This window comes from Cydia strobilella, chromosome 12 (assembly GCF_947568885.1).
Source record: "Cydia strobilella chromosome 12, ilCydStro3.1, whole genome shotgun sequence".
Classification (NCBI taxonomy): domain Eukaryota; kingdom Metazoa; phylum Arthropoda; class Insecta; order Lepidoptera; family Tortricidae; genus Cydia; species Cydia strobilella.
This window is the reverse complement of record NC_086052.1, coordinates 12182062-12198747: the sequence shown is the minus strand read 5'-3', so window position 1 is coordinate 12198747 and position 16686 is coordinate 12182062. Positions and strand designations below refer to the sequence as shown.

The window sequence follows — 16686 nt, the reverse complement described above, 5'->3', positions numbered from 1 at the left end:
GGAGAACTAACTGTCAGTGTCGTGCTAGATAAGTGTCAATCGTATGGACCGTTTTTCGAAGGCAATAATGTACTGTGCGCTTCGTCTATAGCTATACACGGGTGGACATGTCGTTGTCGGGACGGTTGCACTCACTGTATGAAGTAGTGTATGTTGACGTAGTTGGGCGCGGTGGCGACGGGCGGCGAGTCGGGCGCGGTGGGGGCCTGCGGCGCGGCCGGCGTGGCGAGCGCCAGCGTGCTTGCGCCGCTTGATGCGTCGTCCGCGCTGGATCCCGTACCGCCTGTTACATACACGGGTGGACATGTCGTTGTCGGGACGGTTGCACTCACTGTATGAAGTAGTGTATGTTGACGTAGTTGGGCGCGGTGGCGACGGGCGGCGAGTCGGGCGCGGTGGGGGCCTGCGGCGCGGCCGGCGTGGCGAGCGCCAGCGTGCTTGCGCCGCTTGATGCGTCGTCCGCGCTGGATCCCGTACCGCCTGTTACAAACACTCTTATTGTAGTTCACTCAACAAGGGTAGACACTAGATGCAAGTGGGAACATTTGTCGTGACATTGATAGCTGACACGACCGAGCTTATAGTCTATAGAGAGTACAGTCTCCAGGAATCTCTATGCTTGCGCTCTCTACACAAAAAAACAATCGACTGTAACAGCAACGCACCTGCTTGAATATAAACGTATTTTGCACCGGAGGCACTTGGTCGTAGTATGGCTGATTTCGGGCCCGGCGGGGATGCGTCCCGCCGGGCGTGGACGCCTCCTCGTCGATGATGGCGGCGTCTCTGCCCTCACAGACATACAATAAACAATTGACTGTAGGCAGAAACAGCAACGCACCTGCTTGTATATAAACGTATTCGCCATCGTTAATGTCCTGCGGCACTTGGTCGTAGTAGGGCTCGTCCTCCGGCCCGGCGGGGATGCTCTCCAGCGAGGCGGGCTCCCCGCCCGTGTCGCCGGGCGTGTCGGGCGTGGACGCCTCCTCGTCGATGGAGAGCGGCGTCGCCGCCCCGCCGGAGCGCTTGCGCTCGGATGATAGGGAATTTATGGATTCGTAGCTTTTCACCTAAAACAGAAAGATTGGTCAGAACTAGAGCTTGTATATAACTTAACCTGTTGAACTAGTGTCGTAAGTTTGGACGCAACGAGGTCTTAAAGACTCGGCAAAATTAGATTGTTGAGAAACTGCTTTCAAGTAGATTCACATTTGCTTTGTGTGAGTGTCACCTTTGGATATAACAAATGACAGTCAAAAGGTTAAGCTGTTGGGTACTAATGTTTGCAATTAAACTAAATAAGGCCTCTATCTCTTCTTTTCTATTTTTCGCACCTCAAAAGTCTCAACCATAGGCGGTTTTAATAATTCGAGCCTAAATGTATTACAAAGCTTATGCTATTTTCAGTCTGCCTTGTAAATACAAATTCCTTATTCGGCTTATTTTTGTTCACCACACTGCGGTCAACATAGGGGCATGGCACACAGCGTCCGATTCGCACGTCGCTCCGAAGTTTGAGCCAGACAACGCTATGCGCGTATTACGGCGACGTCCTGTTCGCACGTCGGAGCGACGTGCGAATCGGACGCAGTGTGCCATGTCCCATAGTGCATGCATGGCAAGCAATTCATTTCGTTTCCTTATTTTGATGTTATTGGCTATAATCACTCATACAAACACTTAAGGTAAATGTAGCCGCAAATACTTTTTTGTGCTATTATAACTCTCTACTCTACTCTATAAATGTAGAAAGACAGGAAATTTTATTTGTTACGCACATTATAACTCTACTTTATATGTATGTAAATATAGATTTTTTTTTGTAATTTTTAAGTCAGTTATGTCGTATACTAACTCGTTCACTGATGGAGGGCGTGGATGCTCTGCTGCCGATGGACTCCCGTGACTCCGCGCCGCGGAGTCTCCGCCCCAGCGACGAGGGTGGGCTGTCTCCGGGGAGGTCCGACTCGGGCAGGGAGGCGCCACGTTTGCCAAACGTTTTCGGTGGGGGTCTTTAGAAAAAGAAATATGTATATTAATTATGTTATTTAGCTTTTCGTACAAGTATTTATGCCAGGTATCCCTGTGAATGTATATGTATATTAGGGGTGTATTCCCTTTTGTCCCCGCCCCACCGCCGCATACATGAGGCGGGGACAGATGGGAATGATTCATATGAATGCACCTATTGCCATCTGTGCCCATGTAAAACCTCTATAGCTTCCTCGAAATTATAAAATCAATTCTACCAAAACTCGTTTAGCATTCCATATTACAAACATAGTACATTACCTACTCTTATCCTCTTTGGACCCAGATTATTTATAGGTCAAGTTAAAATGCCCCAGGGTGATATAAAAAGGTCGTTCCTTAAATATTCGGGCCCGTGAAATATTAGCCTCACGGCCCCTTATGACATGACGAAGTTTACTAGGTAGCCAAAACAAAAATACGCTTTTGAGCCTTACGTACACACACACGTACTTTGCAAAAGCTATTATTTAGAGGTCCGAGCCTCCGCTTGACCCACCTTGAGATTACGATCGGCTTTTCCCCAAGTAAATCGTCCTACAAGCTCCCTATAACCTACTTTCGGCTACCTTAAGTGGCAACACTGGCGTGACGTCACTACCGGAACAGGCACCAACTCGCGCCGGCTAGCTGCTTGTTCAGTACGCTTTGACTTTTCCCCAAGTAACGACGTGTGTTCGTTCGCAAAGCGAATATAAAAAGTGAACTATATACGTTTAGTTCTACAAGTGAAAGACTAAGGTAAGTCTATTTCCCTTTCTTTTAGCAACCTACGAGTTAATTCTATTGATGCCCCGGACGGCCTACCGCCTCCGAGGACCATCAAATCACATTACGTTATTAAACGTATGTGCGAGCAGCGTGCATTACATCACCTGCTCCTGCTTTTTGAGTAAACGTGCAAAAGCACGTTATACGCACCACAAAACCAGGAACGAAAGGGATCATATATCATATATCCCCATGTCTGACCCGTCGGCTCAATTGAGCCGCCGGCTCCCATGCGTTCCATACTGGACCCGTCCGACGGGCGGCCCAGCTGATCCGACGGATAGCTGTACATGTTTATCAGCTCCGCCCGTCGGACCGACGGCCCGACGCTTCGCGCGGCCGTCTTCTCTAAGCCTAATTGATCCGACGGATCAACAGTTACAGCTATGCTCAAATAGTATTCCTTTTTCAGGAATATGCCGACAATACGAGAGGTCCTTCTACTTACGGGTACCACAGCCTCCTCAAAGGACCCGATCGACAAGCTGCATGACGCCGTACTACCGTTCATGCCGTTAGAGTGGAAGGACTGGCAGATAGAAGATGTCAACATTCGGGAGCTCATTGGTGATCCACCCGATCCCAAAATAATTAACAAGTTGCGCTACGCGATCCCGACAGCAGACATAGCAGCAGCTTTCAATCTAAAGGAACTGTCGGAAAAAACATACAAAAGCATTAAATTGAAGATGCTTGAATGGCCTTTTACCAGAGCCCTAATTTATGCTCCGTACTCATTGGCCGTGAAAATACACGCCAATAATGTGGAAAACGTTATAAATGCAGTCAGAACAATGAAACCACACCTTCGTAGCAGAGAAGAAACCGATAATTTCTTAAGAGGGCGCTCTCCGTCGCGAGCCTTAAAACGAGCTACAAGCACTCCAGCTCCATCCCCTACTAGAACGAAGAGATTGAGGACCCCTGGGACCACAGAGAAGACGCAAAGCACCAGGCTGGACCCCATTGCCGCTGCACTCGAGAAGCAAACGGAAATGTTCAGCGCCCTAATGCAACAAATGTTGGCTGCCTCCAACAACACTGCCGAGCGCATAGTACAAGCTGTAAACTCGGTTAACGAAGGAACCAATCGGATCCAAACAAGCGACGACGTTCAAAGGGCTGAGCACACTATCGCCGAAGCGGACTCGTCTTACTCAGATATAGACATAGGGTCAGAAAATGAGAGCGAAGAGGGCCAAGAGGAACAAATAAGCCCACCAGCGCCAGCATGGGACGATAGGACAGAAGCCATCGCTGGTCTTTGTTTCGACACGATCACTACAGAAGCCGAACCTCCTGTCCCAGCGGCAGATGCAGACATGGTGGCAAAAGGAGCCAAATGCCAGCGTCTTGGCTCTGACACATGGAATAACCTGCGTTACAAAGAAGCAGAAAAAACGCTACATGGAACTCCAGTTTTTACTGCACTAAAAATCAACCCTCAGCTAAGCAAGATCACGCCGAGATGGTGTAACCCAGATATACTCCTGAAAATCGATAAAACCCTAGGAGTGCTCACACATGCTTTTCTGTTGGAGAGACGAGCCTTAGAGAATGGTCTTCAACAAATAGCAAGAGAGGTGAATGACCCTTTGATTATCAAATCAATACACCAGAATGTGCTCTCAAAAGAGTCCGGGTACAGGCGAATCTCCGACCAGGCGCTACAATACGCCTGTGGCCGGCGCTCCGAAATAATATCGGCCAGAAGAGCGTTCTACTCGTCCTCAGATATGGCGTGTGACACCGTCATGCAGAACATCCCGCCTTCTAAGACACACTTGTTTGACGAAGCAATGCTTTCAGAAGCTTTCAAGCAATATGGCGGATATGAGTTTTTTCCCCCGAAAAAACCTGAGTTCAAAAACAAAATGCGAAATAAAGCTCTCAACGCTCCCAACTTCAATAGGACTGAGGCGTCAATGAAAGGCGTGGGCTAGCAACCGACTGATTTATTATAAAAAGGTAAATCTACCCGCCACCATACACATTATGCCAGAACGTTACACTTTCTCCCCTCTTAGTCTAGAAACTACAATGTTAAAAATATAAGTACATATACAGCTTATTGTAGGAAATTTATCAAAGTACGCTTGGCTCGGTTATACGCACGCAGTGCCCGAGCGGACGCATTCGATGGCGCGGTCGGCGAGGTTGGTGAGACCGGCGAGGTCGGCGTGGTCGTTGCCGGGGTGGTCTCCGCCGACCGGCGAGAGCGCTCCAGCCGGGACGCGTGCGGCTCCTCCGCGCCATCGGACGCGTCCTCGAACATGTCCCCCTCGGCATCCCTACTGGGCCCCTCCGGTTCCTCAGGCAAAGTGCTCATACTCATGCGAGATAGTGAATACCGACCTTTGTTTATGCCGTTCGCAGGTAGCAACTGGTCGGCGTGCCTGCGCCATTCTACTCCGTTCCCTATGTCTACTCTATATGAAACCGGTCCCGTTTCCTTGACTACTTTGCCTTCTGTCCATTTGTCACCCTTGGCGGTATAATCGCGAGCTAGTACTACGTCCCCTATTTGGAACCGGCGGTAAGTACCCGGTGAATACGCTGCTTTGCGTTTTTGTACGTCGCGCACGACGGCCGCGGTATCGGGCCGTAGCGCGTCAAGCCGGGTGCGTAGGCGGCGCCTTTGTAACGCCACCGCTGGTGACACCCCGGTAGTCGCGTGATCGCAATTGCGATACTGAAGGAGAAATTTGTTCAAAGCAGTATTCACGTCCTCGCTCTCATGTAACGCTCGTTTAATACATTTTTTAATTGTTTTCACAGAATTCTCAGCTAAACCATTTCCTTGGGGCCTGTAAGGAGCCGAAGTTACATGCCTAATGAAATTGTTTTTACAATATAACTTAAACTGCTGCGATGAAAAAGGAGGCCCGTTATCCGTTACAAGCTGCGATGGTAGGCCGAATTGCGCAAAAATAGTGCTTAACACCCTTATCGTCGCGGTCGCGTCGGTACCGCGCATTGATACTACCTCGATCCATTTGGAATGCGCGTCTACCAACACTAGGTAACGTACTGGCCTCCTTTTTGTTAATAATAAATCCCAGGTATTTCACACTGTCTTGTAGAAAACTACATTTGCTTAATTTAACTGTCAAGCCCATATCCCGTAGCCTTCCGAGTACCGTTTTTAAATTTTTAATATGTTCAACATTATTTGAACCCGTGACACAAATGTCATCCAAAAACACCACGCACCCGGGTACCCCGCGTAATACTTCTTCCATGAGCTTTTGAAACTTTTCGGGTACACAAGACAAACCATAAGGCGTACGCCGATAAACATAAGTACCCATATGCGTGGTTATAGCCGTGTAAGGTTGCGAGTCTTCCGCCACTAAGCACTGTTCGTACGCGTGCCGAAGGTCTATTTTTGTAAATTTCTCACCTCCGCTAAGATTGGCAAATAATTCGTCTATGCGCGGCAAAGGATAGTAGTTACGTTTTAATTTCGGATTTATCGTAATCTTATAATCGCCGCATATACGTATTTCTCCATTAGCCTTGACCACGGGGACTATGGGGGTGCCATAGTCCGAGTGGTCCACGCGGTAAATAGACCCATCGGCTTCGAGCCGCATTAACTCCTGCTCCACGCGAGCGCGCAGTGCCAGTGGGACTGGCCGAGCTCGCACATAAACCGGTTCCTTATCCGTCAACCGTAGTTGAATAGATTGCTTACAAGTACCTAGCTTATCACTAAATACCTCGGGATATTCGTTACAAAGTTGAATCACGAATTGGTCGTCTGTGATTGCATTGAGGCTTATCTGTTTTACGTTAAGGGCACGTATCCACTCACGGCCTAACAGAGGCCGCGCGCCTCGCTTAATGACATACAAATGTAATGCTTTTTGTTGAAAATCATTTAACTTTACGTCCACCTCAATATAACCAAGCGAGTCCAAAGGTGCACCCCCATAACCGTGAAACATTGCATTATCATTAATTATTTTTTTATCGCTAAACAACTGCCGGTACATGATTTCGTTTATTGCCGAGATCCGACTACCGGTGTCTACCTCGTAAACAATCTTATGCTGATCTACTGTCAACGTAACAAAATACGGTTTACTGCCTTCAACTGCCACATCAATATTAAATATACCGTCGTCGTCCGACTCATGACCGACGAAATGGTGCCGACCGCCACCTCCGCGCACTAATTTACACATACCTTTGAGATGGCCCCGCTGGCCGCACTCGTCACAGTTATAGTTTCTGAAACGGCACCTGTCCGCGGTGTGCGCCCTGCCACAGCGCCAGCAAGCTCTCGTGCTGGCCTCGGCCGCGGCCGCGGCTGCCGGCGCGCCGCCCGCGCCCGGCCCGCGCGCGCCGCCTGCGCCGGCTCCGCGTCCGCGCCCCGTCCGCGGCGCTCCCCGAGCGCCCCGAGTGAAATGCAGGCCCTCGCCCGCCTCGCTGCCTGTCGCCGTTAGCCCTGCTCTCGTAGTGCCGCTTACTTCCGCATGTTTTTCGGCGGCCTCCAGAGCCAATGCCAGTTCCACCGCCTCTTTGTACTTGATATCTTTCTCCGCGAAGATTCTCGATCGCATCACATCGCTGGCTAGACCGGAAACGAACTGATCGCGGAGATTCTCTTCGAGGGTTGTACTTCCGAAATTGCACGTTGCCGCCAAGTGCTTTAGATCCTGTAGGTAGTCCGTGAGCGACTCGCCCGCGCGCTGCCTTCGTTGCCGAAATATGTGTCGCTCGGCGATCTCTGACCTTTGTGGCTCCAAATGATCCGTTAACAGTTTCACTAGTTGAACGTATGTTTTTTGCTCCGGGAAACTGGGCGAGCACAAATCACACATAAGCGAATAAGTCGCTTCTCCAACCACCGTTATTAACATCGGCACCTTAAGGTCGTCGGAAATTTCGTTTAACAAAATATACTGATTTACGCGACGTATATACGCGGGCCACTGCTTAGATGCTAAATTAAAAGGTTCAATCTTGCCGATAGGCATTTTAGCACTTTTTGCACTATAACACACGCGAATATCGAAAAATAAACCGTAATCCCGTCCTCAGCGCCAGTGAGGCGTCAATGAAAGGCGTGGGCTAGCAACCGACTGATTTATTATAAAAAGGTAAATCTACCCGCCACCATACACATTATGCCAGAACGTTACAGGACAAAACAACCTCAACGAGCCCAATGGCCAGCCAAATCGTCTGGCCATCAAAAGAATCGTACCAAGGATGCTCAAAGGTCGAAGAAGGACTCCAGAAAGCGCCCCACGCGAGCTGCGCATAATAAAAAATATTGACAGTCAGTTTCGAGCCGGGGTACTACGTCGAAGGGTAAATCAGTGGAAAAAATTGGGAGCAAATCAAACTCTACTAAATATAATAAAAGGATACAAGATCCCCTTTATCAAAAAACCCCCGTTAATGTGCCTCTCCAAGAAAGACATCAAATCGCTGGAAACGACGCCCAGCCTTGCCATGGATTCGGAAATTCGGGACCTACAAAGAATTGGGGCGATAGAGCCAGTTTCAGCTCCAACGGGGTTCCTGTCCCCTTTATTCCTGAAAAAGAAACCGGACGGCACCTTTCGGCAGATTTTCAATTTGAAAACCCTAAACAAATTTTTAAAACCAAGACAGTTCAGACTTATAAACTCCCAAAAAGTTCAGAACTTCTTACAACCACAGGATTACCTACTGAAAATAGATATTTCAAAGGCATATTTCCATGTGCCAATAATAAAGCAGCACAGGAGATTCCTGATGCTAAAGGCGGGAGAAAGCCTCTTCCAAATGACGTGTCTACCTTTTGGTTTAGCAACTGCACCTCAAGTTTTCGCCAAACTAACCAACTGGGTAGCAAGTATCCTAAGAAGCGAAGGAATCCGTGTGGTCGTGTACCTCGACGATTTCCTTATAGCGGGACAGAATCCATCGCAGCTAACAAAACAAGGAATCCGTGCCTGTCAAATACTAAAGTACCTCGGATGGCAACTGAACTCCGGAAAGACCAGCAAAACCCCATGTCAAAAACAAGAATACCTCGGGATTACTTGGGACACGAAAACGGACGTAAAGAGTATAGACCACAAGAAAAACTTGCTTACAAGGAAACAGCTATCCAAAATACTCACGGAACAAAAATGTACCTGGCTAGAAGCAAAACGTCTGCTAGGACGTCTAACTTTCGCGTCCTTTGTCGTGCCTTACGGGCGGCTGCATTGTCGGTACCTCCAGAGAGACAACAACAGAATGAGAAGATTCCCGGCAAGCAAAAAGTATGCTCTGTCCCCGGAGACTCTATCCGATTGCACGTGGTGGCTAGAACACCTGTCCGACAACTCCGCCATCTTTCCGAAACCAACGACAATTTTTATATCAACAGACGCGTCGGACTGGGGATGGGGCGCATCCATAAATGGCAGACACCAAAAAGGGCCGTGGAACAGCAAGCAAAAAACGTGGCACTGCAACAGGAAGGAATTGTGGACAGTATTCATAATCCTAAAGAACAACATGGAAATAGTACGAGGACAAACGTGCTTTCTACAATCAGACAACCAAACTGTCGTAGCCTATCTGCAGAAACAAGGGGGCACCAAATCCTTGGTTCTGCTGAAGCTGACGAGAATGATATTCCAGCTTATCAATCAACTAAATATAACGCTTACAGCGAGACACATCCCGGGTCGATACAACGCTACGGCGGACAGCCTCTCTCGCCAACAAGAACTTCCGGAGTGGTACCTGTCGAATTCAGTCATGGACATGATATTCAGCAAATGGGGAACTCCGCAGATCGATCTCTTTGCATCAGCACAGTCGAAGGTAGTACCAGTGTACGTGACCGAGGACATACAGGATCGAAATGCATTATTCGTAGATGCTTTCTCCAGACACTGGAACTGGCACCTTGCGTGGATATTCCCCCCACCATGCCTAATGCCGAGAGTACTTTGCCACCTGAACAAAGCTCGAGGAACTTACTTAATTGCCTGCCCCAGGTGGCACAAAGTACATTGGAGAGCCGATCTCAAAGCTCGCGCAACAGCAGCCCCGTGCACGATTCGAGACTTACAGTTGAATTTAAGGGATCGCAGAACCAACCAGCCACCTCCAGAAGTGAGAGACCTAGAATTGGAAGTCTGGAGGGTACGGGGTGGGCCTCCGAAATAAACACCTGGCCACAAGAGTACAAAGACCTCCTCGAAAATTCCTGGCGAAAAAGCTCTTTATGAACTTACCATTCAGCATGGATTAGATGGAAAAAATGGGCAGCTGAAAATTCTTGTTCCATTAATGACCCGTCTCCAGAAAAAGTGGCAGAATATCTATGTTTCCTTTATCATGGAGAGCATCTAGCGGCTGCAACAATATTAGTACATAAATCAGTGATTTGCACCTTTGCCAATCCATCAAGATCAGAATTAATCTCCAGTCATCCACTGGTAAGAAACATACTTAAGGGCATATCAATATCTAAGCCTAAGGTCAAGAAACCTATCTGGAATTTGGATGACATTTTAGATGGCCTGAATAAAAGTATAGTAGATGAGGACAGCTTGTATCAAGTATCCAGACATACGGCTCTGCTGCTGCTACTGCATTCAGGCAGACGTATTCACGACTTGACGTTATTAGATATATCACCCAGCAATTGCCAAATTAACGCCGACTCCGTCATCCTTCAACCGAGGTTTGGATCAAAAACAGACTGCACAAAATTTCGTCAAACCGGATGGGCCCTAAAGGCCAATCATATCAAGAATCTTAATTCAGTATACTGGATTAAAAAACTATTAGAGGTATCATTGCCTCGGCGAAACGCCAGACAATCTTTGGAAAGTCTATTTATCACAACTAGAGGCAGAGTACAAGAAGCCAGTAGATGTGTGATAGCCGGTTGGATAAAAAACTACTTCAAAGAACTTCACATAAATGCTCCGCCTGGTTCCACCCGTGCTGCAGTTGCGAGTGACAACTACTCTCTGAGCGGTTTAGACATAGAAGATGTCCTATCTAAAGGAAATTGGAGATCGCAAAGAACATTCTTCAGACATTACTATAGGCAAATCAGCCGACCACGTATGATTAATACTGACAAACCTTCTAATCATTTCAATGCGGTCTAATCTATTCTAAGAGGTATCGATTTGAGTTTACCCTTTAATTACTTGTAATAAGTAGAAATAAAGTGATTTCTAACAATGTCTCACTATGAGTTATTATTAAAATCATCACGATACCATTCACAGTACACCAATCGAAAAATGCCGGCAGAAACCAAACACATCTCAAGGTGGGTCAAGCGGAGGCTCGGACCTCTAAATATAACCGTTTTTCCCCCGAAAGGGATAAAAACGAATATTTCGAGTCCAGCCGAAGCTTGACCCACCCAAGTTTAAATGCCTTGCCGGCATATAAAGGTACTGAACAAGCAGCTAGCCGGCGCGAGTTGGTGCCTGTTCCGGTAGTGACGTCACGCCAGTGTTGCCACTTAAGGTAGCCGAAAGTAGGTTATAGGGAGCTTGTAGGACGATTTACTTGGGGAAAAGCCGATCGTAATCTCAAGGTGGGTCAAGCTTCGGCTGGACTCGAAATATTCGTTTTTATCCCTTTCGGGGGAAAAACGGTTATATTAAATAATACCGTTCTGTCATGATGGTTCCATGTCAAAAATAATAAAACGACGAACGTTTGTAAGTAAATGATGTTTAAGTTGCGTTTAAATAAAGGAAGCAAATAATGAAACACCAGCGAAAACATTTTACTTACTACTTTTAGACGATATTTACAATCGTCATTAAAATTACGTGTCATCCTTAGTAGAAATAGTAGGTAGGTACGCATGACTTACACACGCCACATGTACGGCACGCATTCTTAGAAGTGTGTGACGTCATTTCTGTCATGTAAGAAACATACGACATACTTTTTATATACAAAAACATTATTAGGATGCGTTGCTACTTCCGTTATATTTAATATTTAAACAGTCAAGTAATCGTCGTTACAATAGCGGGTTGTTATTTGCTAATTTGCATCCGGAAATTACAAGGAGCCGCAACTTATGTAGGGCAAGGCAAGTAAGTATGTAAGTAAGTAACTAGTAAGCTTCGTTAAAATGAAAACAAAAACAACACAACAATTGTATAGTCACGAACTTTGAATTATTTTATGCATTCAAGGACAATTTCCATGAAATGTGACTCAGTTTCTCCCAGCTCCTCATTTGATGTATAGGTAAATACTTTGGCTGTCAACTATCACCATCAATAAATGGCCGTTCGCACAGTTCGAATGCGAAATGTTCGCAGCGAACATTCCTCTCGGCTTGAGAAGCGGTTATAACCATTGAAAATGGATACCTACCTAAGTTGTCCTAATTATGTCTCCTAGAGTAACGAATATACTAATAATACCTGAGCTAACTCGTAGTTTATTAACTTTATGACTCAAGATAGTTTAAATTAGAATATCTTACTTGGGTGGTACTTTTTTCTTAGCAGCCGCCGTGGGGTCCACGGGGCTGCTTTCAGATGACGGTGGCGATTCCTGGACTTTCTTGGAAGCATTCTCGGCTGCCTTCAGACCATTGACTTCGATGACTGTTACAAAATCACCCGCTTGTGACGCTGGACGGTTTTTAGCTGGACTTGGACTTGTTTCTTCTAAAGCTAACAGAAAAACGTTATGCGATTGAATAATCTTAATAATCAGCATCCAGTGTAACCACGGATGTATACATAAAGCGGATAGTACAGTTACTTTTTTGCCAATCAAAATTGAACCATATCACCAAGCAAGACATGCGATCAATTGATCGTATGAAGACTAGAAAATATAGTTCTAAAGAGAATCAAACCCTAACTCACTTACACATGTCACCTTAAGATGTCGTTATTCCCGTAATCGAAACGAGATGAGAATCTGTTAGTTTGACTTCGTTTTCAGTGGAAGTTTTTGATCGAAAGCCCAGTCGTCGTATACGTTTGTGTCAGTAATTTATACTTTATTTCTGATGAATTTCTGATTTAAATATAGTAAGAAATGATGAGTGGTGCTGGTACCATTACAAATGACGTAATTTATTTAATAACATATCTTACACCATATTGTATTACTAGTTATAGTTGGGAGGATTCTCTAAATAAAACATTTTTATGAAATAAAACTGAAAACGGATTATATCGCGTAAATTGAATTTATAATACATCCCGACGTTTCGAACCCTTTACAGCGTTCGTGGTCAACGGGTGACTGAGGCAAGACTACAAAGTGCAAAAATACCCACATACAAAAATAATGAACCATCATAGACTATAAACTTTAAAAGGCTGGTTGTACATGCAAAATCGGATCTTAAGGCTAGTTATACAATACAACTATTTTCAAGTTAAGATAAAGTTAAGATAAGTTTATACATGCGATAAAGCTACGCCGGCTCCAACCCTACGCCTCGGACCCGAGAAGATTTAATTCCCTCCCAAAACACTTTTACTTCAGAATGTACAGGTCACCCGGTACAAAAAATTGCTATAAGTGCAAGACTGTGACTGTGTGAGGAAATAAATTAATATATGAAATTTATTTATTTCATTATTATTTAATTCAGCCCCATTTTGACAATTATTTCTTTTTTTTATTATTGTAGCTTTTACTTCCATATTCTTTCTTATTGTTTATTTTTTGTATTTTTGAGCAAGTTGATTTATTTGTCTTTATGGATCCCTCTCTGGGTAAAGGCCTCCTCCAGTTTTTATTATTTGTTTATTGATAGATATTTTCACGTTACGAAAACACTTTAGTGGCTTCTAAAATTATTCTAAAATAAATAAATTCTATTTAAAGAGAAAATTAATTACAACATATTTACTAAATTGTGTATTGCATTGCTTATTTATTATATTTATTTAATTAATAAGCAATATTTATTTCGTGCGATTATATTTATTTTGTGCGATTTTTGTTTTTTGGTAGTTGTGGCCATTTTTTTTTTTTTACTAAAGCACCTAGCTTACTGTTGCTACAGTAGAAAGTGCTTGTACTGTAGTAGATATTTGCGCTTTTTACAATTACCCTACTTTCGAAGTTACGCCAATGCCCCTTTTAAGTATTAAATACTTACCATTTGTATCCTGATTATTTTCAGTTCGCTGTACTAATTCACTGTTGCATCTTCTCCGAGCCGCCTCTGCCACCAAGTTAGAAGAGAGCTCATTGATGCACTGGTTGACGGAGCTCCTCTCTGCATGCAGGGGCTTATTTGGCTTACTCCTCAACTGTACTGGTTCGGCTTCAGCCGTCTCAGGGGCAGACTCATCACTTTGACTACTTGTTAAACTTGTTATGCTCTTCTTGGATAATGAGTCTGTGTTGGAAACCTAAATCATAGGTAATTATAGTTTAATATTATACCCATATTAAGTTATTACCCACCAGAGGATTTTATTTTTGTAATCTGATTTTTTTCACTTGTATTGGGTAAAGATAAAATACAGGACAGGTGGTTTATAAGGTGTAGATAACTGGAATGTAATCATACGCAAGAGAACCAATTCACACTATAACAATGTATACAAAAATAGTAAAGTACAAATTAGTCCAAACTGTTAAATATTTGGGATCTACCGATCCGTAAGAGGAAAGCATGAAAAATAGAGTCCTCCAATTAAAACTGATTAGTGTATTGTAATTGAAGGAATGGGCCATTGGCGAAAATATGAGCACTCATGTCATTAATTTGGGTGAGGTGTCATCCATTAGTGGTCATTTGACTGATTAAATGGTAACAAGCATTATTAACCAAGCCATTATTTAAACAAGTTAACTGAGTACCTTTTCATGGTAACAGTTTTATTAGCTTGGCATTGGTCATAAATATGTAACCATCTTTCATTGAATAAAGTGAGTTATAGGTATATTAATGTGTATTGGTCATTCATGACTATAAAATGTAAATATTAAAAAGTCTATTTCACATCAGTTTACCACTGTTCTTCTAACACCCACCATACAATAAAAATTTAAATTCAAATTTGAATTTACCAGTATAGGAAATACAGTTTGTATATACACATTTAATACAAACTTTTTTACCCATGCAAGATATGCAAGAGAATTAAACCAATAGCAAAAGCAAGATGATATAGAGACTCGTCTACTTAAGTTCCGCTTGTAGTAACATGGTGAATACTTATGCAGTTAATATCAGTTGTTTATTATTTCAAGAGCATATCTTTCTTATACATTACATTGAGACCTGAACTTTATGACTCACAGAACAAGATTGAGATTCTGATTTGATTTTGGGTCTACATTCAATAACATATTTAATAAAATGATAGAATATTATACATACAACTTCCTGTTCATTCAATCATGTTTACAATGAATGAATATGATATTTAAAGCTGACTTTATGGGGTTCTTCATAGTGAAGGTTTAAATTCTTGTAAGGGCAATTAATGTGCCCCATGTGTGTGTGTGTGTGTGTGTGTGTGTGTGTTTGTGTGTGTGTGTGTAATTGGGGTAATTAATGTGCTTTGGATTTTTTTTTGTGTCATTCACACTGATGGTCTTGGAATCCAGCAATTGGGCGTACTGCTATAATTTAATTATATTGAACGATTGTATATTTTTATGCCATATGAATAAATAAATAACTGATGGTCTCCTGATATTTAATTACGTAATTATAACATCCATGTATCTGTTTTATCAGAATTTATACAATTTTTATGGAACAATCCCTTGAGAAACAATAGTTTACCTGAGATAACTGAACCTAGTTAATAGTCCAAGTGTGAAGTAACTAAGATAACTGTTATTGCATGCTTCATGAATCAATGAGCAGTTGTTAATGATCAATATTTATTAGCTTACTGTAGGGGAGGTGTAGACTCATATTAGCATTAAATAAAAACTGATTTTATGACCATCTGAGACAGTTATGTGCCATGGAAAGTAAGTGATGAGATTTCTTAAAAACTTTTATACGATTGTTTAATGAAAATTAAATTATTCACCTTTAATCATAGCAATGAAATGCTAATTAATAATTATTATTATTTTATTATTCATGAATTATTAATGAAGCAATATCTTACACAAGAACTTAACTATCACTCGATATGAAATGACTACAATACACCTTGTTATGGAACTGATATGACACAATCATCTTAGATAAGGATAATAAGACAGTGTGTTATTATAAATGCATACAGACAGAACACAAAGAGACTTTTAAAGTAAACCACCGCAACAATATGAACATGGGTTTATAATTATGTAAAGAATCACTCAGCAGCGATCAGGATAGAAGATTACCTGCTTGATATCAGCCGCGTTATCATCAGCCTCGCTCACGTCAGCTCCCGAGGGCGGCACCCCTTTCCCCAGCGATGCTGTCTTATGTTTCTCCACATCAGACAACAGGGTCTCCAGATACTCCACGTAGAACTCTTCCTTCTCTAACTCCTCCCTGAGTATAGCCACTTTCTGTTTGTGTTTAGCCAAATTGGCCCTGACATCTTCCTCCCAAGCGGCTGGTAAAGCACTCTCTGGAAATCGTTGCACCCACACACGTTGAAAATCCCCGAAGACACTCATCTCTCACAAAACGATTTCATGTCAATTTTATGTTACAAATTAATCACCAAAAATTGTATTTATAACTACTCAGTATAAAAAATTATCACAATTATGTTTCTGTCATATAGTCTTCATTACTAATTTTGCTCTATCTTGTCTTTGTTCCTCTCGATGTCAAAACATTAATCATTTCATGAATATAATAAATATTGAGCGCTTTTACTGATTACTTGAATAGCTTTATCGATTTTTCCACCATAAACTATAGACCAACTGTCACCTCTACGTTTCCTGTACGTT

The 16686-nt window shown here is 43.5% G+C and overlaps 1 protein-coding gene across 1 annotated transcript in view; it reads right to left on the bottom strand.

Annotated features, from left to right (window-relative positions):
* The window catches only part of LOC134746203 (active breakpoint cluster region-related protein), a 62664-nt gene extending 46116 nt beyond the window's left edge, over window positions 1-16548 (bottom strand). Inside the window, exons 1-6 of the mRNA XM_063680529.1 lie at window positions 16123-16548; window positions 13919-14174; window positions 12275-12467; window positions 1856-2012; window positions 842-1070; window positions 333-480 (exon numbers count right to left, since the gene is read on the bottom strand). Of these exons, the coding sequence (XP_063536599.1) occupies window positions 333-480; window positions 842-1070; window positions 1856-2012; window positions 12275-12467; window positions 13919-14174; window positions 16123-16404 (1265 nt within the window). The 5' untranslated portion in view covers window positions 16405-16548. The remainder of the gene's footprint in view (window positions 1-332; window positions 481-841; window positions 1071-1855; window positions 2013-12274; window positions 12468-13918; window positions 14175-16122) is intronic.
* Window positions 16549-16686: the final 138 nt, after the last annotated feature.